We start from the raw sequence: 26,437 nt of genomic DNA on the forward strand, positions 1-26,437 counted from the left end.
TCCCTACCAACAGATGGCCAGGATGTTGCAGGCAATGCCGATCCATGAATCAGGGAAGGGGGGGAGGGAAGTAAAGGATGTGATGGTTTGATCTGCGTGACGTAGAACTCAGTGGTCTGACGTCAGCATTCGCGGTCAGGCAGCACATCCCATTACAGGCAACCATGCTTTCACTCTCAGGTGTTCCCAGAAACAGATTCGCTTGTTAAGTCTGGAGTTGCTGGTACTATTGTTCATAGAATTATTATTATTACTGTTGTTGTTACTACTGACCACGTCTACAGGGAGTGTCTCCATGAGTCATAGTACTGCAACTATTTGTAAGAACAATCATTTATTGAATTAGGTATTCTGTTAGGCACGGTACAGAGGCTCTCTAATTTAATTATTACAGAACCTGTTATTACAAAACTTATTGACAACCTGTTTACAGATGAGGAAATTGAGATTCAGAGAAGTTAAGTAACCTACCCAAAAGCACAGCTAGTGAGAGACAGAGACTCTGTCTGATCTAAACTCCTCGTCCTTTCCACTTTGACATGCTATCTCTACATCCCAGGCCTGATCCCTCTGCAAAGGGACCTCATTTGGAGTAAGGCTGAACTTGGGGCTCCTGGGTGGCTCATTGGATGAACACCCAGCTCTTGACTTCAGCTCATGTCATGATCCCAGGGTCATGAGATCAAGCCCCACATCCGGCTCTGTGCTGGGCGTGGAGCCTGCTGAAGATTCGCTGCCCCTCCACCCATACCTCTCTCCCTCCTCTAAAAAAAAAAAAAAAAAAAAAAAAAAAAAAAGATAGGAATAGGGCTGAACTATACTGAACATCTTTCTAGTTGTGTAGCCACCTCCAGTGTCAAATGTGGGCAGCCATTTTGTATTCAAACACTCACATAGACACTCCAGTTGGCCCAACTCAGTGTCTGTCTCTACTCACTTAGTAGGGTCGGTCTGCCAGAGGGTATAGCTTTGTCTCACCTGCCCAATCTGGACATCAGCCAGGTGCTCCCAGTTACTTATTTCTAATCTGTCTATCATCAGCAGGTCATACAGCAAGAAAAATCATATAAAAGTTTAGGCCATTTGTCTGGCCACTTCAACCTCCGTGGTGTTCCTGATTCCTTAATTTTATGCTGCTCACAACTTGCTTTTCTTGTATTCTTGTTTCTTCCATCAGATACGCTTTGTCTCAAGTCTAAACCATTCATTCATCCAGCAACTGACTCCATCCTGCCTGTGGCTCTGATCCACAGCTCTGTTCTCATGTCCAATACCAAAGGTACACTTAAACCAGAATGTTATCTAGCTCTAGGGCTCTAGAGCCCAGGTCCTGCTGAGAATCCCACATATAATCAAAATTTTTTCAGAGACTTTACCTATTTCACAGAGAGAGTGAGATCACAAGTAGGCAGAGAGGCAGGCAGAGGTGGGGCGGGGGGAGCAGGATCCCTGCTGAGCAGAGAGCCTGATATGGGGCTCGATCCCAGGATCCTGAGATCATGACCTGAGCCAAAGGCAGAGGCTTAACCCACTGAGCCACCAGGCGCCCCTATAATCAAACTTTCTAAACTAAATGAATCTTGTTTACCAATCTTTAGCCTGTAGGTCCTATCTCAAGTCCAGCTGGGCTCCAAGCCCTTCATCTTACCTATTCTCCCTACCTCACTATTTTCATCCAGTCATTGTTCCTTATTGCCCTGGTCATTTGCTACTCTTATGACCTATCATTGTAGCAATGACATAGCCAAGCCTGTGGGGGTGGGGGGTTGGTGACAGTGATGTTGGGAGAAGAGAGAAGCCATTCCAATAGGAACTTAACCACTTTGGGTTTGCTTTGTATGGTATGCTGAATGTGTCCAGCAGCATATGGCAAAAATGGCAGTGCCTGGTGCAAGGTCATAGAAGGGATGGGGTCGTTGGGTCAGAGGGACAGTCCATTACACAGTGCCTAGCTGCTCTTCTGCTTTGGCGTCTCAGGAACTTATTTGCTGGGGCATCTTCTTTGTGCATTGTGGTAAGCGCTGGTGTGGGTGAGGAACGGGCATCTCTTCTTCAGCACTCAGATTCAGTGCTGAGTGCAGCCTTGCCAACTGCTCTCTGTCTCTAGATGTCTGGTCATACCAAAACCTTGCCTTCTGTGTTCAGCGAGGTTTTCTTTGTGAACTGGTCGATATGGTGTCAAAGATCATGTGAGGAAGAAGGATCCGCCCTGAGCTCTGAGGAGGGTCCCTCACAGCAGTCAAGGTGACCGCAGCTCTCCAGCCTGGGGCCACGGACACCCAGGAGACAAGCAGTTTCACACTCCTGGTTGCTGTCCCGGCTCACAAGGCTCATGGCCCTGGCAGGACTTAGGCCTGTGGATAAGGTTTGATTTTACCAGAGAAAGACATACAAGCAAGAGGAGGAGGGTAGAAATTATCCACTTAGAAAGGAACAGGCTGCCTGAAGCAGTGTTCCGCCCGGGCCTCAGACTGATTCTTTGAGGACAGCAGGAGCCCAGGATTAGGAAGCAGATACAAGCATAGGTGGCCTTTGTCCCCAGTTATATAGGGTGAACCTTTGTAAAGAAGTGAGAGTGACCGCCAGAGAGTAGCACCACCATGAGACAGCCAAAGAGTGTTTCGGGAGACTGGAGACAGGATGATCTGTTACATCCTGACAAAAATGAATCTGACAGAACTATCAGCGATCTTCTCCACTTTGTTTTTGGGTTTTGTGGGAGTTTTGTTTTTCTGTTTTGTTTTTAATACCACGAAGGTGGCTTTGGAAAGGAATTCAGCTAGGTCTTTTGGAGAAAAGGAATTACATCCATCGCTGTCCCGCCACAGAGTTTGTGCACTTGAAAGCTTTCTTTGAACTCCATTCTGATAAACACAGGCCGTCTAATGCTTCGAATGCTGCGAACCACGGCGGACGGAGTCAGATGGAGCATCCGGGGGCGGGCGCTGCCTTTCCTCAACAACCGAACTGTTCTTGGAAAGCTAGCAAATAGGGTTGTCTCTTTACACACAAGATACCTTTACACACAAGTTACCTTGTGTAGAAAAAAAAGAAACAGTTTATGCCAAGTAGGGAGCAGCCCCTTCTTTCATTACAGTTAGGAGATTGTAGTTAGGAGATAGTGTGTACACACACACACACACACACACAACTAAAGTGTTCATATAGAAACCTCTTCTGTTTCAGTGTGATTCTGTGAGCACAGTACAGGAGCTTGAAAGTTTATGAAATGGATGCTAGTATATCACTGTCTGGGATTGGAGGTGGGAATCCTGTTTTGGGGAGTTACTTGCTAAACTCAGTTGCCTGCCACAGAAAGTTGGCTTAGAAGAAAAACAAGTTTTTATGGGACTTCTTAAAAGAATGTCCTATTTTAGCATCCTCAGAAAACAACTGCAGAAGGTATATGTAGGATGGCTTAAGTAATGAGTAAGACTAGGTAAACCACAACGCTCTTTGAGGACATTCTTTTTAAGATGAAGAGTTGCATCAAGAAAGAAGGATGCTCCTATTCTAATGATACCATGATAATTGAGTGACATATTAGTCTACAAGCAGAAGCTTTCTCCACAGCAGTGACTGTCACTGAAGAGGACGGGGAAACTAATCACTTGAGCCTCATGCTATGAGATTTACTAGAGGTTTTGAAATGAGAGTATTTGCTGTTGATTCAATATAGTTCTTCACACTAAATAGCTCCCAGAGTTGTGACTCACCTCTGGGCTTCTGAAAGTGTAGGAAAATACAAAGGAAAGGTTTTTGGTTTGTTTTTTTTTCCTCTAAGGCTTTTTTACCAGTTGTTCCTGGTCTCTCTTGCATAGTTAATAAGCCCGATTATTCAGTAATGTTCACAACTTATTTAATGATGAATAATAGATGTAAGTACTGTGAGGTTACCCAGGCACAAATTGGCTATGGAAGAGCATCCTTTAGTTGGCCCCCAGGAAGCACTGTGTCATTTAAACTCAATGTCAGTAACTCCTGTAGTTTAAGAAAATGAGGAGACAAAAGTTGCCCCCAAATTAGCAGGTAGAATTTTTAAAAGATTTTTATTTATTTATTTGAGAGAGAGAATTTTTTTTTTTTAAAGATTTTTATTTATTTATTTGAGAAGGGGCGGTTAGGGTTAAAGAGGGAGGGAGAAGCAGATTTGCCACTGAGCAGGGAGTCCAGTGCAGGGCCCGATCCCAGGACCTGGAGATCACAGCCTATCTTGAAGGCAGGCACTTAACTGACTGAGCCACCCAGGCACCTCAGCAGGTGGAATTTTTGACTGTTAGAAAAACAGTGAGCGAATTCTTAACCAAGAACATTTGGCAAATATCAATGAGATGTATAGGATATTCTAGTACATAAACTAGCATGTAGTGAGCTGAAAACTTAGTGGAAAATATCTTTCTGCTGATAGAAAATCATTTGGGTTTCTAAACCAGTCCTAGATCCAGTCCTTGGAGAGTCTGGTAGTACAGTGTGTTGTTTCCTCTGGAAGAGTTACTCCATGTGCCAAAGACTGGCGCTTGTGGGTGAGGCGACCATTCCATCGCTGCTATGGATTATACACTGTGACTTTGATAGGGAGGTAAAACCGGCCCTTTGATCCCATAATGGGAGCTCCCTCCAGTTTTCTGTAGTACTGGTAGTTGCTTTTTCCTCTATAGGGGTTAGATACCTTGTGTAGAAAAAAACGAAATAGTTTGTGCCAAGTCGGGAGCAGCCCCTTCTTTCATTGCAAATGGCGTATTAGACACAAATCTGTTAACTGTACTTGGTTTTTTATTGCTTCTCGTTCTCGTGTGCTCTGACTTAGAAAGTCAGGAAGAGAATCACTCTTTCCTATTTTTGAGAAAATATTTAAGTCCATGCAGTGAAACTAGTAAATTTCAAACCAGCGGAAACTAGATGGAAACCAGCTAATAATCCTGTGATCTCAAACTCAGAGATGAATGTAAACTGTACTTTGCTGAACCATGAATGTATTTGATCTGCAGTTTGAAGGGCTACCGCCTTGAGGTCTTTGTTTAATGGGAACTGTTTGCAAAGTTGTGTGGCCTTAAATAAGTCCCGGTGCTTAAAAAGTTTGTTCTAGTACAGACCAGAAGTCCCGGTGGTTGGAATTAGTCCTATGTTTGAGTAGAAGTTATGATGACTGCTTTCCAAGGAGAGACCCAAACATGCCACTGAAATTGTGTTCTGTTCCATGTTCTGTGGGGATGGTTGGGGATATCTCTAATCAAAGGCATAATGAAAAAGGAGAAAAGAAAGTTTTGATAACAAGGCTCAAAAACTAGTAATGAGAAGAAGTGAGAAAGAATTATTCTGTTAAAGTCCATGCAGACCTTGTTTCCGGAAAGTTATTATAACTTTTATTTCTTCATGAAAATGGATATTCAGTGCTCTTTTTTGGACCCTATCTTCTTGCAAGTATTTGTAACAAAAATTGTTTATTTGTCTTCATGCTGCTTACTCATCTAATCCTTTTCCACTGTCTTAATGATACCTCTGCTTTGTTTTTTTTTTTCACCACAGTGGGTCTTTGCTGTTGCCTTAAGGTTTTCTTAGGAAGTTAGTATGATTATTTAATAGGGCTTCTGTAGCATGGGCCAGACACTGGCTGTATTGTGCTAGTGGGTGAAGAGAGAAGTTCACTAGAATATATTTTTCTCTAAGTTTTGGAATAGGATTTGGGGCTGGGAAAGTGATTCATATGAAAAGATTTGCCCTGTTTTCTTAAATACCAGTTCTTTAAAGGGGTACAAATGTGATATTGTTCTAATGTCCATATTGCCCAAAGCAGCCTACAGATTCAATACAATTCCAATCCAAATACCAATGGCATTTTTCATAGAAGTATAAAAAATAATCCTAAAATTTGTATGGAACCACAAAAGACCCCAGACAGCTGTGGTCATCAAAACAGTATGGCACAGGCTCAAAAACAGATGTGTAGATCAATAGAACAGAGTAGAGAGCCCAGAAATTAACCCACACTTACCTGGTCAGTTAATTTCCAACAAAGTGGGCAAGAATATACAGTGAAGAAAAGCTAGTCTCTTCAAGAATTTTTGTAGGAAAACTGTACAGCAACATGCAAAAGAATGAAACTGCACCACTTTCTTACACCATATATGAAATTAAACTCAGAATGGATTAAAGACTTAGATATAAGACCTAAAAGCATAAAACACCTAGAAGAAGACAGGCAATTAACCCCTTTGACATTGGTTTTAGTCATGATTTTTTTGGATCTGTCTCAGGCAAGGATAAGAGCAAAAATAAACAAGTGGGATTATATCAAACTAAAAAGCTTTTGCACCGTGATGGAAACCAGCAAAAAAATTAAAAAGCAACCTACTGAATGGGAGAAGATGTTGCAAATGATATACCTAATAAGGATTCACATCCAAAATATATAAAGAACTCCTAAAACTCAATGTCAAAAAATAAACAAACTGATTAAAAAATGTTCAAAGGACCTGAATAGACGTTTGTCTGAAGAAGACATCAAGATGGTCAACAGACATACGAAAAGATGCTCAACATCATTCATCATCAGGGAAATATAAATCAAAACCACAATTTGGTATATCACCTTGTACCTGTCAGAATGGTTAATATCCAAAAAATAAGAAATAGCAAGTGTTGGCAAGGATGCGGAGAAGAAGAAACCCTGTGCACTGTTGCTGGGAAGGTACATTGGTGTAGCCACTCTGGAAAGTGGTATGGTGGCTCCTCAAAATATGAAAAATAGAAGTATATTATGACCCAGCAATTCCACCTGTAGGTATTTATCCAAAGAAAAAGAAAAAACTAATTAAAAAAGATGATGTACCATTATGTTCATTGCAGCTTTATTTACAATAGCTACAACACGAGAGCCACCTAAGTGTCTACTGATAGATGAATAGACAGGGAAGATGTAAGCTATACAGACAGTGGAGTTTTAGTCATAAAAAGGAGGGAATCTTGCTATTTGTGATAACATCGATGGACCTAGAAGGTATTATACTAAGTGAAGTGAGTCAGACAAAGAAAGACAAATACTGTATGAATTCACTTATATGTGGAATCTAAAAAGCAAGACAAACTAACAGTGTAACAAACTTATAAACTATAAGTTTTGTTTATAAATACAGAGAACATAGATTTCTGTAGAGAATAAAGTTATGGTTGCCAGAGTGGAGGGGGTGGAGTGATGGACACAATAGGTGAAGGGTAGATTAAGAGGCACGGTCTTCCAGTTAATAAAAGAAATAACACACAGTGATATAATGTACAGCATGGGAAATATGAGATTTTATTTATTTGTTTTTGAGAGAGAGAGAGAGAGAGAGAGCGCACACAAGCGGGGCTTGGGTAGAGAAGCAGGCCCTCCATTAAGCAAGGAGCCAGATGCGGGACTCAATCCCAGGACCCTGAGATCATGACCTGAGCCAAAGGCAGATGCTTAACCGACTGAGCCACCCAGGTGCCCCTAATAGGGAATATAGTAATACAGACAGGAAATTTAGAAAAATAAGTAGTAGGAGGGTGCTTGGAGGGCTCAGTCAGTTAAGCATCTGCCTTTGGTTCAGGCCACAATCCCAGAGTCCGTGTATTGAGTCCTGCATCGGTCTCCCTATTCAGTGGAGATTCTGTTTCTCCCTCTGACCCTCCTCTCTCTCTCTTTCTCTCTCTCTCTCTCTCTAATAAATAAAAATCTTTTTAAAGAAATTAAAAATTTATTTTTAAAAAAATAAGTAGTAGGAAGTCTAGATCTTTGAACAGAATCTTTGCCAGCAAAATTTTTGTTACTTTGATTTTGGAACTGAGTTTTAAAAATAGTGACAAGAATGTGCAGTCCCAGGGAAATCTGGAAGATGTCAGTGGACTCTAAAGCAAAAATCTGGAATTTCTATCAGTCATAGTTTACAGTAAAATTCTTCAGTTTAGGGGGGCAGGGAAAAAAAAACAGGTACAAGTCCAGCTGGGCAGCAGCTCGAGATGCAGAATGAAGACATTGTTCTCTCCAGCTGGCAGCCACAGTGCTGGAAGACTCGGTGTCGTAATTCCTGAGTCTGCTGGGCAGTCAGCATGAAGTCTCCTTCTCTGGGATCTTCTCTAAAGGAATTCTTGATCTTTCTTGAAATTACTGCTTAAATCTGTAAGTCCGAACTACCCTCACCACTTATATGATCTTTTAAAGGAAACGAGGGGGAGAAAAATCAAAAAATAAAGGAAGCAAAGAGCTCTTTTGTTCATCATCTGTCTCCTTGGTTGTATCTCCGGACGTCACACCCGGATGCTTGGGCACAGTGCTGTCCTCTGGTACCCCGCCCCCATGCTGGGGAGTACCACCTCCTACATGATGTGGGAGTTCCCTGCTTATATGGAAATGACGTGTTTGGGGAGGCTGTCTAGCTAACATCACAGTGAACCAGGCCATCTGCTTTTAAATTCTGGCTCTGCCATTTAATTGCTGTGTGATCTTGGGCTTAGAAAGGCTAATTAATTTATCTAAGTCTCAGGAACAGGGTAAAATGAATACCTACTCATAGCATTATTGTGAGAATTAAATGAGATCCATTTAAAATACTCTGTCACTCATAAGTACTATGTAAGCATGGGGTCAACATAAGCTATTTTTATTGTTTTGCTAGACTGTTAGAAAGGGTTGGGACTGTGTGTGTCTTCACTTTCGTACCCCAACCATCTAGCACAGTGTCTGGCTCATTGCTTGTAATAATTTCTTTGTCACTTGAACTATGCAGCACAAATAGAGGTGCTGAAAAAAAAGAAAAAAAAAAAGAATTAGAGATGCTGATGCTTGAATATTTAAACCAATAGCAAAAGAAGCCTTCAGTCATTCAAATTCATTAAAACCCATTTATTTTCACAATTGTCGATGATCTATGTAGAAAGCATCTTATTAAATTATAATTCACTGTGAAATCTTTGTGCAAGTTGAAGAGATCAGAAAGAATATGATTATGTAAAAGACTTAACGGAGTATGTGTGCATATGTTTAAAGAAACTAACACTGTATGTCAACTGTACTTCAGTAATTAAAAAAGAAACTAACACTTTAAAAGTCATTCTTCTGAAAAAGCGGTTGCAAAGTTCTCTTTGTAAAAGCCATGTAGGTAAATTTTTAAACTTGTTTTTAAGATGATTTTGGAATGCACTGTAAATTACTCTGAATTCATTGTGAAGAAACCCACATTTTATAATTACATTAAAAATGTAATCGTGACTAATAAGTACTATATCTGACTGATTGATACTTGAGATGACATGGACAGAGTCTTCCAAACAGCCTATATGGGTCTATTGCTTTGATGGTATAGTTTCTGCTACCCCATCATTTTGTGGAAGAGGATACATCATCACCTTCCCATAAAATAAATGAGTTTCATACTGGTAAGCGTGCAGTAAACAGATCCTACCTATTAAGTTCTGGCCCTTGTTGTTATTCCATGTTTGCTTTTACAGTAAAAAAGAACAGTAACCTAGCTACACAGGAGCGTTTTGTTCCTTCTTTAGCCATGTGCACTGCATATGCCAGGGCCTTGAAGATGAAAAAAAAATAAAATAAAAAAGAATTGGAGTTTGTGCAGGACTGCTAGCATTTGCTAATTTCTTACTTAACAATACTTTGATCTGTGCATCTGGAAAAAGGGGGAAACATTTTAGACACAGTACAGCACTATTAAAAGCCACATGAAAAAGTTCTTTGTTGCTTTAGCATCTCTGCATGCATATGGACAGCTTCCTTGCTTTATAAAGTTCATGTACTGAGCATTTTTGCACAGGAACCTTAAAAAATAGTATTATCTGGTATACTGAATGCAAGGTTGGAGTATATTAAAATTAACAGAAGAAAACAAACCAGCTCGTTAGCTAGTGTGCGAATGGTCTTTTCCAAAGTTCATGATCAAGTGAAAAACTTCTCTCTTAGGAACAGAAGGAATATTTCAAAATTTAGTAAGACAGAAAATACTTATATTTCAGCCTCATTATGATTACAAAATGCCATTCCATGGTGCTTGGGGTTTTGCGAGCAGAAAGTCTTTGGCCGAGAGCATGTTCTCATGAGGCTGTCACAGCTCTGCCAGGACAGCCTGTGACCTTGCCAGGTGTTTAGGGTTCGTGGCCTGGCCAGTCGGCTGTGCTGGGCCAGCCTGAGCAAAAGTTGCCCACTTCTCTTTATGATCTTGCACTGTTTTGTGATCTTTCCTTGTAGTCAGAGGAGAGCGGTAAAAGACGAGATATATCGAGAACCAGTGATTATGCCTCTGGTATTGTATACATCGTTGAGGCTTCTTGACAAGCCTGTGAGAGAAGTATTACTGTTTGGTTTTGCGGAGGAGGTAACAGGCCGGGAGCATTGGATTTGCCCCTCAGGTCCTGAGTCAGTTAGAAGTGGAAAGCCAGGATTCAGACTGCGTTCTGATGCCTATGACGTCAGTACTGCTTTCTTACTCTGGATGAGATTGCGTCAGGTGGAAAGATTAAGGGTCTATATCGAACACTTATGACTGTGGTGTTACACTTACTCCTATGTGATGGATTTTATCACAACTTTCAGCTTCAGTGAAAAATAGTTCAGTCCATTGGGGCATATGTAAAAAAGGACATTCCCCGACATGGTCAGGAGATAGGAAAAGAATTCTCTGGACTATCGAAAAATCTAAGAGAAGATCTAAACCAAATAGCATTTTTAAATCATTGACTCTTCATTTTTTACCCCCTATATAACTAAGATAGGAAAGAAGACAAAACCATATAGGAATTAGCCAGTGTAAAGGTTTTATTTAATTTTGTATTATGATCCTTGCGTGTAGCCTCATTTCATTTGCACAAGCTCTTTTGTGTATATTAGAGGGGAGAGGTGCTTCCTCTGTCATGTCCCATTTTTGTGTCCTTGACTCGAGGGAATGAATCCCTGTCTCTAGAGGCTGTTGGCTCCGACTCTTTTCTATGCAATTAAACTGTAGAAAAGTGTTAGTGCCGTTTGCTATGTGCCAAAGAGAATTCTTTCTTAATTGGCCTTCTGCTGTAGGGCCACACTTCCAAATATGTCACCTACTAATAATGAGAATAATAATAATTGCCATATATGGGAGAAGGTGTATGCCAAGGATTCTGCTTGATAATTTAGAAACTTTGTTAGTAATTCTCACCGAACTCAAGAGATAGAATTATTGGGGCGCCTGGGTGGCTCAGTCAGTTGGTGTCTAACTCTTGGGTTTGGCTCGGTTCGCCATCTCAGGGTCATGGGATCGAGCCCTGCATCTGGCTTCATGCTCAACAGAGAGTCTGCTGGGGATTCTCTCTCTCTCCCCCTCCTCCTCTCCCTTCCTGCCACTTGTGTTTTCTCTCTAAAATAAGTAAATAAATCTTTATGAAGAACAAAAGAGCATTATTTTCTCCTTTATATGGTTAGTGAAACTGAGGACACCCATTTAGACACCCATTTAGGAAGTAGAAGAACAAGGATTCAGACCCAGGTTGTCGGACTCCAAGACTGTTCCTTACTCCATTAATTCGTATCCTCCACTCTTCACTGCCGCATAAGCTCAAGAATCTTTCCTCAAGTCCCGTAGGGGCTCCGAAAGGCAAATCTGAAACCAGAGCTTTTTGCATTTTATCAATGTAGTTTCATTTTTGGAAAAATTCCAGTTTTCTATATGCCTTTCAAGTGTACAGATGTCTCTTTGTGATGACAGGATTTGTAGGCACATCAGAGAAGTAGTGAAGAAATCTAGAAAACAAATTCTTTGGGTAATATTGAGGCCTTTTCCAGTGCAAGTGGATTCTGGTATTTCTATCTCTATTTTTTTCCATCTATGTCCTATAAATTTCTAGCCTGTTATGCCAGCAGATATGTTATACACGTAAGACTATACATTATTTACATGTACTATATATTCTGATGCCTCAAAAAATATTGTGTAGTGATTTAACTTTCACAGATTACATTCACATTCAGTTGTCATAACAACCTGGTAAGGTTGAGAGGCGAGGCACTACGGTGCCATTTAACGTCTTGCAAACTGAAGCTTTGCTCACGTGGCTAATAAGTGAGAGAACAGACGCATAAGCTAGGAACAGACAATTCACCAAAAAAAATATGTAAAGATGGCCCTCAGACATATTTGAAAATGTTCACACTCATAATTAGAGAAATGCAAATGAAGACAATGCCAAGATATCATTTCTCACCTATCAGAATGACAAAAACTTTTAAATAGGATAACATGTTTTAAAAACTTAGACTGGGAGAAAGGCAGTACCTTCATACATTGCTGGGGGGGAAGCAGATTGGTAGAATCCTTCAGGAGCGAAGCACCAAGAATCTGCCCGCCTTTTGACCCAGCAAGTCCACTTCGAGTGATTGATGCCAAGGGTACACCTCCGGGAATACTGATGTAGACATACATGTGTACAGGTGAATTCATACACTTCCATATGTTTTATAGGTCTGTCTGCTACGAGCTCCTAGAAGGAATGGCATTCCCATACTAATGAGCACACACGGCCCTCTGATCATGGTTTGTAAACACTTATGCCCCAAGAAAAGGAATCAAGGCTCCTTGGAGAAAGTAGTTGATGTCAGGGCTAGAGGAGGGAAAACACAAGCTGAGCATGGAACATCTTGTGGCAGAAAGTAAGGAAGTACTCAAAAAAGGATGAAAACTTGTTAGAAGAACATAAGAGCCAACCTCAAGCTGCTCCTAATTGCCAACTGGAACATTTTGACTGATAAAATAAGTCCTAATGGTATTGGGTTTTTAGACCTTGTGATAAAATAAATACCCATGGATCTATACCGATATAAAAGTCAAATAAATGGGAAGGAAGGGCAGGCTCTTCCTTACAGAAGGGCAATTAATAAATGTAGACAGAGGGGCACCTGGGTGGCTCAGTGGGTTAAAGCTTCTGCCTTCGGCTCAGGTTATGATCCCAGGGTCCTGGGATCAAGCCCCACATCAGGCAGGCTCTCTGCTCAGCGGGGGACCTGCTTCCTTCTCTCTCTCTGCCTACTTGTGATCTCTCTCTCTCTGCCAAATAAATAAAAATCTTAAAAAAAAAAAATGTAGACAGAAAGATGGTAATGGAAAATCATTGGTAGATAAAAACTATACAATAATTATTACAAATGAGATCCATTGGTGCATGCTAAAATTAATATGCAAGATTTTGAGAAGGAACAGGATATTTACATAGCCTTGGCGCTATAGTAATCTGAAGGCTTGACCTTGGGGCGAGGTGGTGGGGGCGCTGCTTCCAAGATGGCTCCATTTTCTCTTCAGAGATCTGCAGGGGGGCCCTCATGACCAGCAAGTTATCTTCTTCCAGAATGAGTGATCCAAGGCAGAGAGTAAAGAGGAAGCCACAATGCCTTCTGTGGCTTACTGTCTGAAATCACACACCATTTCTGCCTATTCTGTTTGGTAGATACTGTTAAGCCACCACCCTGGGGAGGGGCATTTCTAGCCAGTAGCCCGAAAATTACATTTTCTCCCTGAGAGTTGCCACTTCCCCTTTTGATGCCCCCCAGCACTCCCAGCTTTGGTTCCTCTTTCTGTGTCTTGCTCCAGTGCTCGGCCTGGATGGATTATCAGGATCACTGAGATAGGACAAGCAGTGGGAAGGAGGAGGCTATATGGCCCCTTCCCTACCCGCTTCCACAAGGAACCCTTCCTCACTCAGTCTTCTGTCACCCACCCCCTTTCTGGAACTGATTGTCCAGAACCCATCTGTGAACCCATAAGACTTTCTACAGGCCTCCCTAGAGCAGTGATTTGTATCATTTTTCCTGCCTGTCTCCATCTATATTATATTGTATTCATATCTCTATCCTTAAAGTCGTACTTAATGGGTACATGGGTTTCCTTTTGAAATGTAAATACATTTAAGAACCTCATAATTCAGCTATCTGGACCTCTGTCTTTCCCAAACTGCAGGTCTGGGGGTAAGGAGTGGGGGGAGGGGGCGTGGAAAAGATGTCCTTCAGCCTATTGCCTATTGGCACAAGCAAAACTCCAGAAAATTCTTCAAAGATAGTGTTCTTGCTTCAGGGAGTAGAGGGTTTAGGAAGGCTGCCGAGGACTCTGTTCTATGGCAGTGAAGACAAAGACCACCTCCCCCCAACATTCTTGGGCACACGGAGGGCAGGAAGGGAGACTTCAACACTCGGAAGTGTCTCTGCTGCCTATGTTGGCCAGAGATCACCTTCCGTACTCTGTGCTGGACTCTTCACCAAGCCCCTCCTTCCAGCCATTGCCCCCTTGTTGCCCAGCTGCTCCTGGAAAACATCTGGCATCTGTCTCTTTCTGGCACACCTGTTCCTGTTGCACACCCTTCTCTCTGTACGCTCTCTCTTGCCTCTTCCCATTCCTGGTACATACCGTTAAATAGCAAAAAGTCAGCTGAGTACATTTGAAGATCTCATTGTCTTTATGAGGTGATAATGGGACAGCCTCCCACCTGGCAGGTCGAAAGGAGCTCCATCAAGCTGCAGGAAAGGAAAAGTTTCTCAAGGCAGAGAGGGAGCAGTCAAAAGAAAACTATCAGGAGAGCATGCATTGTTTTAGACAAGGTTGCCCTGCTGAGGGGAATGGATGGGGTCTAGGCAGTAAATTTCCTAGTGCTCACAAGGAAAGTCCATGTTGACTGGTTAAAGGTTACATTCCTGGGGGAGGTTGAAACTGCAATTAGGTTAGGTATCAAGGCCTGGTTTGGTGACGACGTGGCCTAGCATAAGCGACTCCATTCTGGACCAGTGGTTTTCTTTGTAACAGTACCCTTTCCAGTGCTTACTCACTGGCCTGCAAGTGGTGTCCACCTTATTGTAGGTGGCATTTAGGGTTCCCTTTGCTTCTTCCTCCCCCTATAGCCTAGGACAGTTTTTCCATTCTGACATTGGCCTTGCTCTAGAGACTTTAGCCCAGCCAGGGTCTGTTCCCCAGCCCTCCCTCACGTCTGCTTCCCCCTCTCCACCCAGGGAAGGTGAGACACAGTAGGTGATACAGGGGTGGAACTAAAGAGGGCTGATCTGACCTGCCGACTTTGTTCATATCACTTTTTTTTCCATTGGAGGAACATGAAACTGAATGCAGACCTACAGCCACCTTTATTCTTAATTTACAATTGTTTGTAAAAGGTCACAGAATTTTTAGGTGGAAAGGAAATCTCATCGTAATCTCTTCCTAGTTATCTCATTTCGCAGTTCAAGAAATCAAGGTCCGGGTGGGCTAAGTCATTTTTCTATGGTCACGTTTTCTGATGCAGAATCTAACATTCTAAGTGATATAGTTTCACATTCAGAGTTCGGTTAAATCTATAAAAATTATGAGAACAAATTTTGATTTTTCCTAATATCATAGATTACATTTTACATTTCACATTATACTGGTACATATTTCTAGGAATTATAGTTCTTTTCTTTCTAATCCAGATCTAGGTCGATCTCGAGAACTACAGTACGTGTACGTGGATAACAACATTCACCTGAAAGGCTTACCATCCTATCTGTACAATAAAGTCATCGGGTGCAGTGGGTAAGGTTGATTTCATGTTTTATGCTATCGCTAAACTCTTTGCCATATTCATTTCAATTTCATTGTTTGGTCCTGATGTAACTTAGAAATAGGTGAACCATTTTGGATCACCCCATTCAGTTCTGTCTTTGGTCTTACTGCTAAAAATATTGGACAAGCAATTTATAGTATTTTATGTCAAGGACAGTTAGTGAGCAAGTTGTTGATTATTTTCCAATCAAAAATGAATCCATGTGTACCATTATAAGCTCCATAGTCTCAGTCACTGAAACTGGAGAAATCAGCATGAACTGAAAAGCTTTCCTTTCTCACCCTCCACTACAGTGACAGTTCTACTGTAGGAAGAGCTCTAGTATCTAGAACTTGACCATTTTGAAATGTTTGAAATAGGCAACATTTGAAATAGTCTGTTAATACGAATCATGATTCTAGCAACCAACAGATGTTTCAGTTCAAAGGAAATGATGGGCCTTTATTGTCAGAGCAGCAATAATTTTTCCTTCCCAGACAGGCTTCTAGAAAGGAGGTTTCAGATTCTCCTTCTATAACATTGAGACAATCACCTTAAAGTGTTTCCCAGAGTGGTGTGAGATTAATACGGGGCAGCTCAACTACCAGAACCTACTTTTAACTGGCCTGCCTTTCCTCACATAAACAGCCAAAGGATATTTGGGATACCTTCAAGGCTACTTAGCCAGCATATTTGACTCTGTCCTTGTGATTCCAACACCCTGCATCAGCTGGCTCCTACTATATGTAGTTCTGGCAGGAAGAGAGCTGACACTAAGCTTGTGCATGGAGGACAGCCACTCCCCTGTTGGCCTGGCTCCAGGGGACGGGCCCTGAGCAGCGATTCCTCCAGAGAAGCCTTCCTTGGAGTAGTGGCCTTCCCTTAGGAAAAATTATACCATTGTTATCTTGGAAGAGCCTTCGATGACGCTTCGAAGTGCCCATATAGGCTGACGAAATGCAACTTCAGAGATGTATTTCGGAACCTTCTGTGAAGCAGAGATAATAGAACGTGCAGTGGGGTTTTTAGCTCAGTGATTTTTCGACAGCTGATTATGTGACAGCTGTGATACTACTCAGTCATTAATCCTAATGAGTTCTTAAAGGATCTGTAATACAGCCCAATTCTTCCAAGTGGAAAATAAAATACCCTCCATCACCAAGATATACGGAATGATGCAAGTGAGCTCCAAGGCTGAAGGCAGTTCTTCCCACATCTAAGCCTTCAGAGACTGCACTCGAGTCTCCAGCACAATTAAGGAATAGCTTTTACTTACGATAAAGAGCGTTCTACTTTGTCATATAGATTTGGATGTGATTGACTGCCAGAAAGTTCTATACATGCTGAGAGACATTTTTTCATCCTTGGATTGGTATCTGGTAGCAGAAGAAGTGAATTTTATAATTAATTTTCTTTGAGAAAATAAGTAGGATGAAACATGAAAATTATTAGCTAGTAATCTGCATTTACTGTTATAATTTATTATAGCTTCTTCCTTTGGAAGTAGTAATAAGAAAAATAATTATTCAAAGGATAGTATCAAATAATTGGTTTTGTGATATTAGTAGTTTTGGGAATTGAGGCAGCCCCACTTCCAAATAAACTGTGATCCAAAAGGCATTTTTAGTCTGTTGATTTAAGTCAGGATGTACTTCTCTCTAGAAGTAATTTTGATGGTTATATTCCTGGCCAGTACATTAAAAGGTCATTTAATCCATTTTGCACCCCTGAAATTATATGATATTATATGAGAAAACGTCCTCTGAATTCTTTTTTTTTTTAAGATTTTATTTATTTATTCAACAGAGAGAGATCATAAGTAGGCAGCGATCATAAGTATTCAAGAGAGAGAGAATGGAGGAAGCAGGCTCCCTGCCAAGCAGAGAGCCTAATGTGGGACTCGATCCCAGGACCCTGAGATCATGACCTGAGCCAAAGGCAGAGGCTTAACCCACTGAGCCACCCAGGCACCCCATACTCTGAATTCTAGCAGATGGTGGCTACCAAAGCCTGCCAACATAATTAAGGGTCCTCCTCCTTTGATCTCCTTTATCTCTCTCATTGAATATATGCAGAGGGACTTCCCTATTCCAACTCAAAGTGGAGCTGCCTTGGGAGAAGGAAGGGCCAGGGGTAGTACAAGATTCTGAGATAAACCTAATATAAAGAGCAAAAGGTACATGAGGCCTAGGAAGCGCGCTTCTCGATTCTGAGCAAGGATCTTTGTTCACTGAGTTCATTCAGTGAATGTTTATTGAGCAACTACTCTGGTCACTATGTTAGATAATGGGCCATATGGTGATGAGTAAGTCTAAGTACCTGGCCTTGTGGACCATGTAATCTAGACAGGACTCCAAATAAACAATAAGTCATTGATCAAACTTGGTGCTAATTCTCTTTAAGGAGATGAAATTTAAACTGAGACCCTAAGGATCAATGTACTTGCTTCTCCACGGCTCTCACAACTTCTTTCTTAGATGTAGGCCTGGAATATGAGAACATACTAGCTTCTGCTGTCTTGTACCATCTCTGAAACAACTACATCTTCTGATGGGGAGTCGAAGAGAATTAGAACAACAGAACAAAGTAAACAGAGCTTTAGAGGCTGTGGCACAATATGAAACGTCTGCTATACGTATAATTTGCATCTTGGAAGGAAAATGTAGAATCGGATATAGAACTGTAAATATAGCAAATAATAAATGTTGTACAGTTTCAAGAAACCTTAGAAGTCTCACACATTTATCTTGGATATTCAAGGAAGTAAAGTTAGCCTCTCCTTATTATATATTCACTTATTTGTCATATAATTATTGAGCATTAAGTAGCAAGTCAGCACTGTGCTAAGAGTTGTGGAGAAGACAAAGATAATGTAGATGTGTATCCTAATATGTAGAAGTAACTGTTAATACAAAAAATAAATAGCCTAAGAGAGGTAGAATGATAGAAATTTAGAGCATGGGACTATCTTTTATGACCTAGCCTTGAAGTTACACACTGTCATTCCTGTTACACCCTGTCGATTACACAGGACAGCCCTGTCCATTGCAGGGGGAGGCCACTTAAGAAAGGGGCTACTAGGAGGGGAGGATCATGGGCACCACTTGGAGACAGGCTATGCCAGCTTCCTTGCATCCAAAGCTCTTTGCCAGCTTCATGGAAAAGCATGATTTTTATTTGTCTGGGTCTTTTTTACTGTTACTATAGGAGTAAAGGTCTTTAGTTTTTCTGTATTTTACCCAGAAAGAGAAGTCCTTCCTGTTAGAGTTTTAGAAAATGGTAATGGGCACATTTACTTACCTAGGAGAACTTGATGCTAAAAGTGACCCTATGCCAGTTGTTTTTTCAGTTTTCAGATTACATGCAGAAAAGAAAACAGAACCATTGCTTTGCTTTTTCTTATGTAAATAAGCAATTATAGCTGGATTTGGTACAAGTTGGTTAAATGACTGATTAAATGGTTTGTTAATATAACCACTTAAGGTAACAGAGTTGTTTATATGAGAAATGTATTCTGAGTTCTGAGTTAAACCAGCACTCTGAGAAAATAGCCTTGGGGCACCTGGGCAACTCAGTTGGTTGAACATTAGACTCTTGGCTTGGCTGAGGTCATGATCTTGGGCTCAGCACTCAGCACAGAATCTGTTCAAGATTCTCTCCTCCCTCTGCTCTCCTCCCCGCCAAATAAGTAAATAAAATTTTAAAAATAAAATAAATAAACAGCCTATATATCACAGTCTATCTTTATGTGGGGGCTGCCCCCCATCTGATAACAAGCAATATTAGATACCTGAACCTGAACCGTACCTGTGGGGCAGTGTGGTTACAGATGAAAATACAAGGTATGACTTGAGCTATCAACCAAGAGATAGAGTGTGCAGTTTGATTCCAACAAAGTAATTGTTTATGAAAACAAAAATATTAACACTCCTTTTAAGTTTTAGAGGAATGTAACAGAATCCAACATCTTTACAACATAACTTTCACAGTGTCCAGGATACATCCCAAAATTACATGACACAGGAATAATAAAAAAAAAAAAATGTGACCCATTCTCAAGGAAAAAGACAATCAGCAGAGAACCAACCTGAGGACCCAAACTCTTGGTAATGACAGATGAGGATTTTAAAACAACTATTTGCAATGAAGTAAAGAAAAATTCGTTTGCAGTGAATGAAAAGGCCAGGAAATTTAAAAAAAGAAAGTATAGGAAAGAAACAAATGTGAATCCTAGAGTTGAAATACAGTATCTGAAATAAAAACTTTTCTTGATGAGTTTAACAGCCGAATGTGTATAACAGAGGGAAAGTCAGTGAGCTTAGATCAATAGAAATGATTCAGTGTAAAGAACACAGAGAAAAAAAGATTGGGGGAAAAAAAAAACATAAACCCAGCAATAGGGATCTGCCAGACAATAGAAAAAACCCTGATAGCAGTATAATTGGTATCCCAGAAGGAACAGACTTTACCTAATTTTTCTCTTTCCTAAGAGAAATGCAGCAAAAATGTTTGAAGAAATGTCTGAAAATTTCTCAAACATGATGAAAGACTTTTTACATTTTCAAGGAGCTCAGCAAACCCTAAGCAGTATAAATTAAAAAGAAAATGATGCCTAGGCAAAGCTGCTGAAAACCAAAGATAAAAAGAAACCAGAGAAAGCAACCAGAGAAAAATGACAAATTATGTACAAAAGACTTTTACCTTCTCATCAGAGACTATGAAGGCCAGAAAACAGTGGAACAACATTTTTAACATGCTAAACAAACAAACAAACAAACAAAAAACAGTCATCCTAGCAGCCAGCAAAAATACATTTTAAGAACGAAAGCACAATAATTGCGTTCTCAGCCAGAACAGAAGTAAGCCTTAAATGAGGCCCTGCCCAGGTGGCAGACTCTTCACCCAGACCAAGGCCATCCTCTCTGGGTGGCATAGTGTCTTCCCTTCTTCTTGTCCACTTCTCCCATTTCTTTTCCTGTAATTTAAGCTGGGAAAAAAAAAAGAAAACAAACAAAAAAATCAAACTTTTTTTGTTCAAAGGGAGGGTGAGGTCTAGTGGCAGTTTCCGCAGTAATAAACTTTGTACAGATGACTTCTTGTGCTTTCTGAAGAATTGAAAGATAGTTATTTGGGTGTTTTCAGTAAGAGAACTTAATTCTTTTTCCATGCTGTTAGGTAAAATGGGAAGTGTGAAAATGCACATGAGTTAATGCACATGTGTGCTAAATCACACACATGTTCTGGAGCACAGTCTTAGTGGCAAATGATGTCACTGTTCACTTTGCTTTTAGGGTTCGATGTTGAATGGCAGCTCTGCAAACAGTGAGCTGAAAGAGAATTGTGTGATAATTGCTATAAATTATTCTGCATAACTAAGCCCAAAGTACTAACATTTGTAACAGATTTCAACTCATTTTCCTAACTCACTTAAGGGTTCAGCTGTAGTTTTTTTGGGAACCGCCCCAGCATTTAATCTAAAGTCATAAAAACTACCGTGTTGGAAGTCAAAGATAGCAAGGCTTAATAATTGCCAGCTAATTATGGTTTTCATTTCACTGTGAACAGGGGAATATATGGGGCTCCTATCCCCCCTTGCTAGCAATCCATTTCGTAACTACTTCTTCCGGAGATGAGTGACCCTCGCTTCCAAGGCAGACACCTGTCCCACCTGTTCCGCCACTTGTCATTCTCTTCCATGTCAGTTCCAGAGTCAGTTCCGCACTCTGACCAGTGGGAACTGTTTAACCCCCTGTGCCCTGGGCATTCACAGAGCCGAATCCCTATTCTGTTTCCCTGGAGTATCATCATGCTAATGTTAATTCGTAACAATAGATCCCTTCGTGGCAACATCTAGGCTGGTGTTTGAACAGATGCCTGGGTACTGTGATCGAGGCAAGACGATACAACAGTTTAACCACCATACACTGTATTGTAGCAGATTAGCAGAAGAATCATTTACTGTAACAGTAGAAAACAACAGCATAAACCTGACTTAACCATTACTGTGTGCCAGGCAATGTGTTGAGGGATCATCTTCCCAGCAACCCTTGTGATGTTATCTCCTTTTCAGAAATGAAACAAGCTCGGAGACAATAAGTAAACTCTCCCAGCTCACCAAGCTGGGCTATGGTGGAGTCATCATCTGCTTCATTGTCCATGCTCTGAACCTCTGTGCTATGCACACTGCATCTCCCCTCTTTGGTCTAGAATCACGTCTGTATGTTTGAGCCCTTCTGCTAGCTCCCTGAGAGCAGAGGCAGAAAATACCTTTCTCACTCCTGCCTCATTTCACATAACGGGGTGGATATTTCATGTCTGATGAGGTCGAGGGAGGTTGGCCATGCCCAGCAGAAAGGTCCCCTACTCGTGTGAATTCCTCCCTCCCAGCCAGCATTCCTCATGGCTGTGGCTCTTCTCCACTGTGAAGCAGAGAAGGCATTTAATAGACATATCCTAAAATGAATTTAATTAGCCCTTTATATCCAGTGGTGAAGAGTAGGAACTTCTGTTAAAGGAATTGTCAAAGGGAAATTAGACCGTATGTAAAAAGAGAACCCACTTACTTGTTTAACATGAGCCTTTTCAGTGGTTTCAGCCAGACACCTGTCTTTTTAATGATGGGAGATGAGGAAAGCATTAGGGAAAATCTGGCTTTCAGCTCCCTCAACCTTTATTTGTTACTCTATATTGTTAAATTCCCTGGGCAGTGTCCATGTACAGTTCATACACAATTGTATTAGGCAGCAGCAGCTGTTAAGGCGATAACAGTATGAAGTAAATATTCACAAATGACTTGCCTGGGTTTTATTCTGCATTTTCAGTGTTTTATGGTTTTGCTCGGGGCTCTCATACTACAGTGTGGCTATAAAATTTGAAAACAAATAATATTATTCTACCATGTACACTAGTCAGGGTTCTCCACAGCAATGGAACCAGTTGGATGTGTGCAGGGATGGGAGGTTGATCTATTTTGAAGAATTGGCTCATAGGATTGTGGGGGCTGACAAGTCTCAAACCTGCGGGGCTGGCTGGAGACCCAGAGGAGAGCTGATGTGACAGCTTGAGTCTGAAGGCAGTTTGGAAGGGGACCTCACTCAGTCTGTTTCTCTCGAGGCCTTCAGCTGATTAGTCGAGGCCCACCACATTATAGAGAGTGATCAGCTTTATTTACAGTCTACCAATTTCAGTGTTCATCTTTTCCAAAAAGTACCTCCACAAAACCATCTAGTCTGGGTGTTGGACCAAATATCTGGCTACCATGGCCTAGCCATCTCAATGCAAAAATTTAATCATCACCCCATGTGTTGTGGTAGATCATCAGAAGAATCATTTATTGTGTGTTTGCCTGCATTTCCAGACTTCGCAACCACACTGCATAGTAAGTAGCATTTCGTTTATGATTCCCTCTTCTTAATTTTCTTTGTATTAGGAAAGAAACAATCATTATAAAGTAAACTTGAGATTCATTTCCTCATCTTCACAGAGTGGTTCATAAGGGTAATATCCTTCCCACCCATGGAAATAGTCATACCAAGCCACGGGCGTGCTGCTACAGACTCTCGTGGTTATGTGATTACATGGGCTGAACAGAGGTTTTGAAAGGAAGAGTGATAAAGGCAAAGTAAAGATCAAAGGCAAAAAAAAAAAATTTTTTTTTTAAGATTTTATTTATTTATTTGACAGACACAGATCACAAGTAGGCCGAGAGGCAGGCAGAGAGAGGAGGAAGCAGGCTTCCCGCTGAGCAGAGAGCCTGATGCGGGGCTCGATCCCAGGACCCTGGGATCATGACCTGAGCCGAAGGCAGAGGCTTTAACCCACTGAGCCACCCAGGCGCCCCAAAGGCAAAAATTTTTATGTAAACTTTGATATTATTTGACAGACCAGTGTGTAGCTGGTTTGCACTAGTGCACCCATGTCGGCTGTTGAATTATTGACAGTACTGAAATATTTCTGCCCACGTTGGTGAAGAACTGTTGGGTGAAGTCCCCCGAGTTCCCCAACTTCCAAGTCTGCCTTCCGCCTAAGATCTCATAATCCACAACAAAAGGCTAATGACTAACAGAGCAGAGGGCTCCAGGACCAGGCCCCTGCAGCACGCTACTGTTGGGTTTTGTTTGTTTTAAAAAGGTATAATTTACAGTAACATTCACACTTTTTAGTGAGCATTTCTGTGAATTTTGGCAAATGTACAGTCATAAAGCCACAACTATAATCAAGTTACAGGACCTTTCATTCACCTCAAAAATGTCCTCCATGTCCCTTTGAAATGAACCTCTCCCCTTCCAATCCAGTGGAAACAGTGGTCTGTTTTGTGTGAACATAAATTTTCATTTCACTTGGATGGAATTCCTAAGAATGCATGTGCTGGGGGTCATAGGGTAAGTGTATTTTAGCTTTGTAAAAGACTGCTGGACTGCTTTCTGACATGGCTGGGCTACTTTGCATTTCCATCAGCAGCTTAAGAAAGTTCTTGTCAGTTTGGTTTGTTTTTGTTTTTGTTTTAATTTTTCCGACATCCCAATAAGTGAGTAATGGTATCTCATGCTTTTAATGTGCATTTCTCTAATGACTACTGATGTTGAACATCTTTTCATGTGCTGATTTGCTATCCATCTATCTTTGGTAAAGTGTGTTCCAGTCTTTTACTCCTTTTTTACGGATTGGATTGTTTTAAATTATTGACTTTTGAGAGTTCTTTATATATTCTTTTTTTTTTAAAGATTTTATTTATTTATTTGATACAGAGAGGTCACAAGGAGGCAAAGAGGCAGACAGAGAGAGGGGGAAGCAGGCTCCCTGCTGAGCAGAAAGCCTGATGCAGGGCTTGACCCCAGGACTCTGAGACCATGACCTGAGCCTAAGGCAGAGGCTTAACCCACTGAGCCACCCAGGCGCCCCTCTTTATATATTCTGAATATGTGTTTCATCAGATACGTGGATTTGCACATAATTTCTCCTGGTCTGTGGCTTGTCTGTCATTTTAACACACTTAACTGGTATCTATTGTGATACTTCACGGTACCCATCCAACACACACATGACTCAAGATACATTTAATTTAATCTGTAAGTAAGACATTTTCCAAAATCCTGTTTGATGGATTACTGCCATTTTTCATATATAATCATTTTCTGGAATGTAGCGATCAACCAAATATAGATATTTGTAATGCTTAGGAGGTCACTAGCACATCTCCTCGTCCTGAGACTTCTCATGGACCCCTGTGAGAACCCCAAATTATTTCCTTTTTGACACCGTGTGGGTGACTCAGTATTCTTTTACCCATTTCCTTTTTATCTTTTCTCTTTCAGACTTCTTTATCTATTTGTGATGACTCAAAACAACCAATCTGTGTTTGGAACTGCTTAGCTATCAATATGGAAACTGCTAGATAGAGGAGAAAATTGAACACATTAGATGAATTCACAGCAGAAGAACACGTATAATATAGTTAGAAAATGTGTGATAGAAACTTCAAACGTTGTGGTAGATCATTGGTAAGAGAGGATATCAGGAAAGACTTTATAAAAGAATTAGATTTGGGGATGAGTAATATTTGTACTTGGAATGCCCTGATATAGAAATTTTCAGGCCCAATTTGCCTGTAGGTAGAAGTGGCCATGGTGCCTTTTAATAAAGACACCATTGCCTAGAGTAAGGCGTGTGATTCAGATCCACAAGGAAACATAAGGCCACATGCATCCATAGGCACCTCCCTGCTTACGCTCTCCTCCTTTTGAATCGACTAAGGGAAGAGGGTCATTTCTTAAAATTAGAAGGTTAGAAGGCTCCCATATTTTGACCCTGCACGTCAGTGTAAATTTCATTAGTTTGCCAATAATTATGCAGCTTCTGTATGCCCCTCTCCAAGTGTACACTCTTCCCCCAAGGTTAGCCACTATTCTGAATTTTACATTTATGATTCACTTATACTTAGTTTTGATTTCAATATATGTAAGTACCTCCATATATATATACATACATATATATATATATAGTCTTTTTGTAAATGGGTCATGCTGTGCACACGCCCCTGTGACTTGCTTTGTTGCATGTAACATTTTGTTCTTAATCTTCAGCATCTTCCCTATTTTCTGCTCCTCTTTAGAAAACTGAAAGAGATGTCTGTACTTACTATGACCACTTCCTTCCATGCTCCCATCCACCCACACCAGTTAAACTAGGATAACCCAATTCTACACCAAAGCCAGCATTTTCATTGTCTCTAGTCACTTTCACGTTGCCAAATTCACTTCTTAGTTCTCATCTTTCTTGACCTGCCCAACACTTGATCAGTTTCTCCTTCTTGAAACACCTGCTTCACCTGGCTCTCAGAACACCATCTCTCTGGTCCCCCTCCTCTGCCACTATCCATGCCTTCTCAACCTTCTCTACGGGCTTATCCTCATTCCCCTGTTCATGACATACTGGGCTCAGGACTCAAAACTCTTCTCCATCTGTAACCAAAAATAGCAATTCTCCACTTCATGGTACTTAGAAATGTGTTTAAGTTGGGGAGGGGGATGGCTCTAAGACTGGGTCTCTACTGATGTTTGGTGGGATGCTTAATATCTTACAGTGCGCACAGAAGTTCTAAACAATTATGAATATGTGTGCCCCTGAAATGCTTAAAGCATCCCCGATAAGAAACATTTCTTGGTTGGTTATTTCGTGCAATCACAATTATACTTTAAATATTACACATGCTTGACTCTCAAAAGCAGTTTCAGCCTGGACCGCTTGCCTGACCTCCAGACTCCTACATCCAAGAGCATCCAATTGGCAGTGCTGCGTGGATGAGTACAGTTAAGTGCTAACATACCCACAGTCAAACTCCTAATTCCCTTACCCCCAACTCAGGCTTCTACAATCTGCCACATGT

The 26,437-nt window shown here is 41.0% G+C and overlaps 1 protein-coding gene across 4 annotated transcripts in view; it reads left to right on the forward strand.

The window, feature by feature from the left end:
- Nucleotides 1-26,437, forward strand: part of LRRC28 (leucine rich repeat containing 28) — a 157,470-nt gene that overhangs the window by 98,854 nt on the left and 32,179 nt on the right. For all 4 annotated transcript variants that reach the window (XM_004759820.3, XM_004759821.3, XM_013060096.2 and 1 more), the window contains one exon: nucleotides 15,440-15,542. In XM_004759820.3, the coding sequence (XP_004759877.1) occupies nucleotides 15,440-15,542 (103 nt within the window). The remainder of the gene's footprint in view (nucleotides 1-15,439; nucleotides 15,543-26,437) is intronic.

The sequence above is a fragment of the Mustela putorius genome, unplaced genomic scaffold (assembly GCF_011764305.1).
Source record: "Mustela putorius furo isolate JIRA1106 unplaced genomic scaffold, ASM1176430v1.1 tig00003972_pilon_pilon_pilon, whole genome shotgun sequence".
NCBI lineage: Eukaryota > Metazoa > Chordata > Mammalia > Carnivora > Mustelidae > Mustela > Mustela putorius.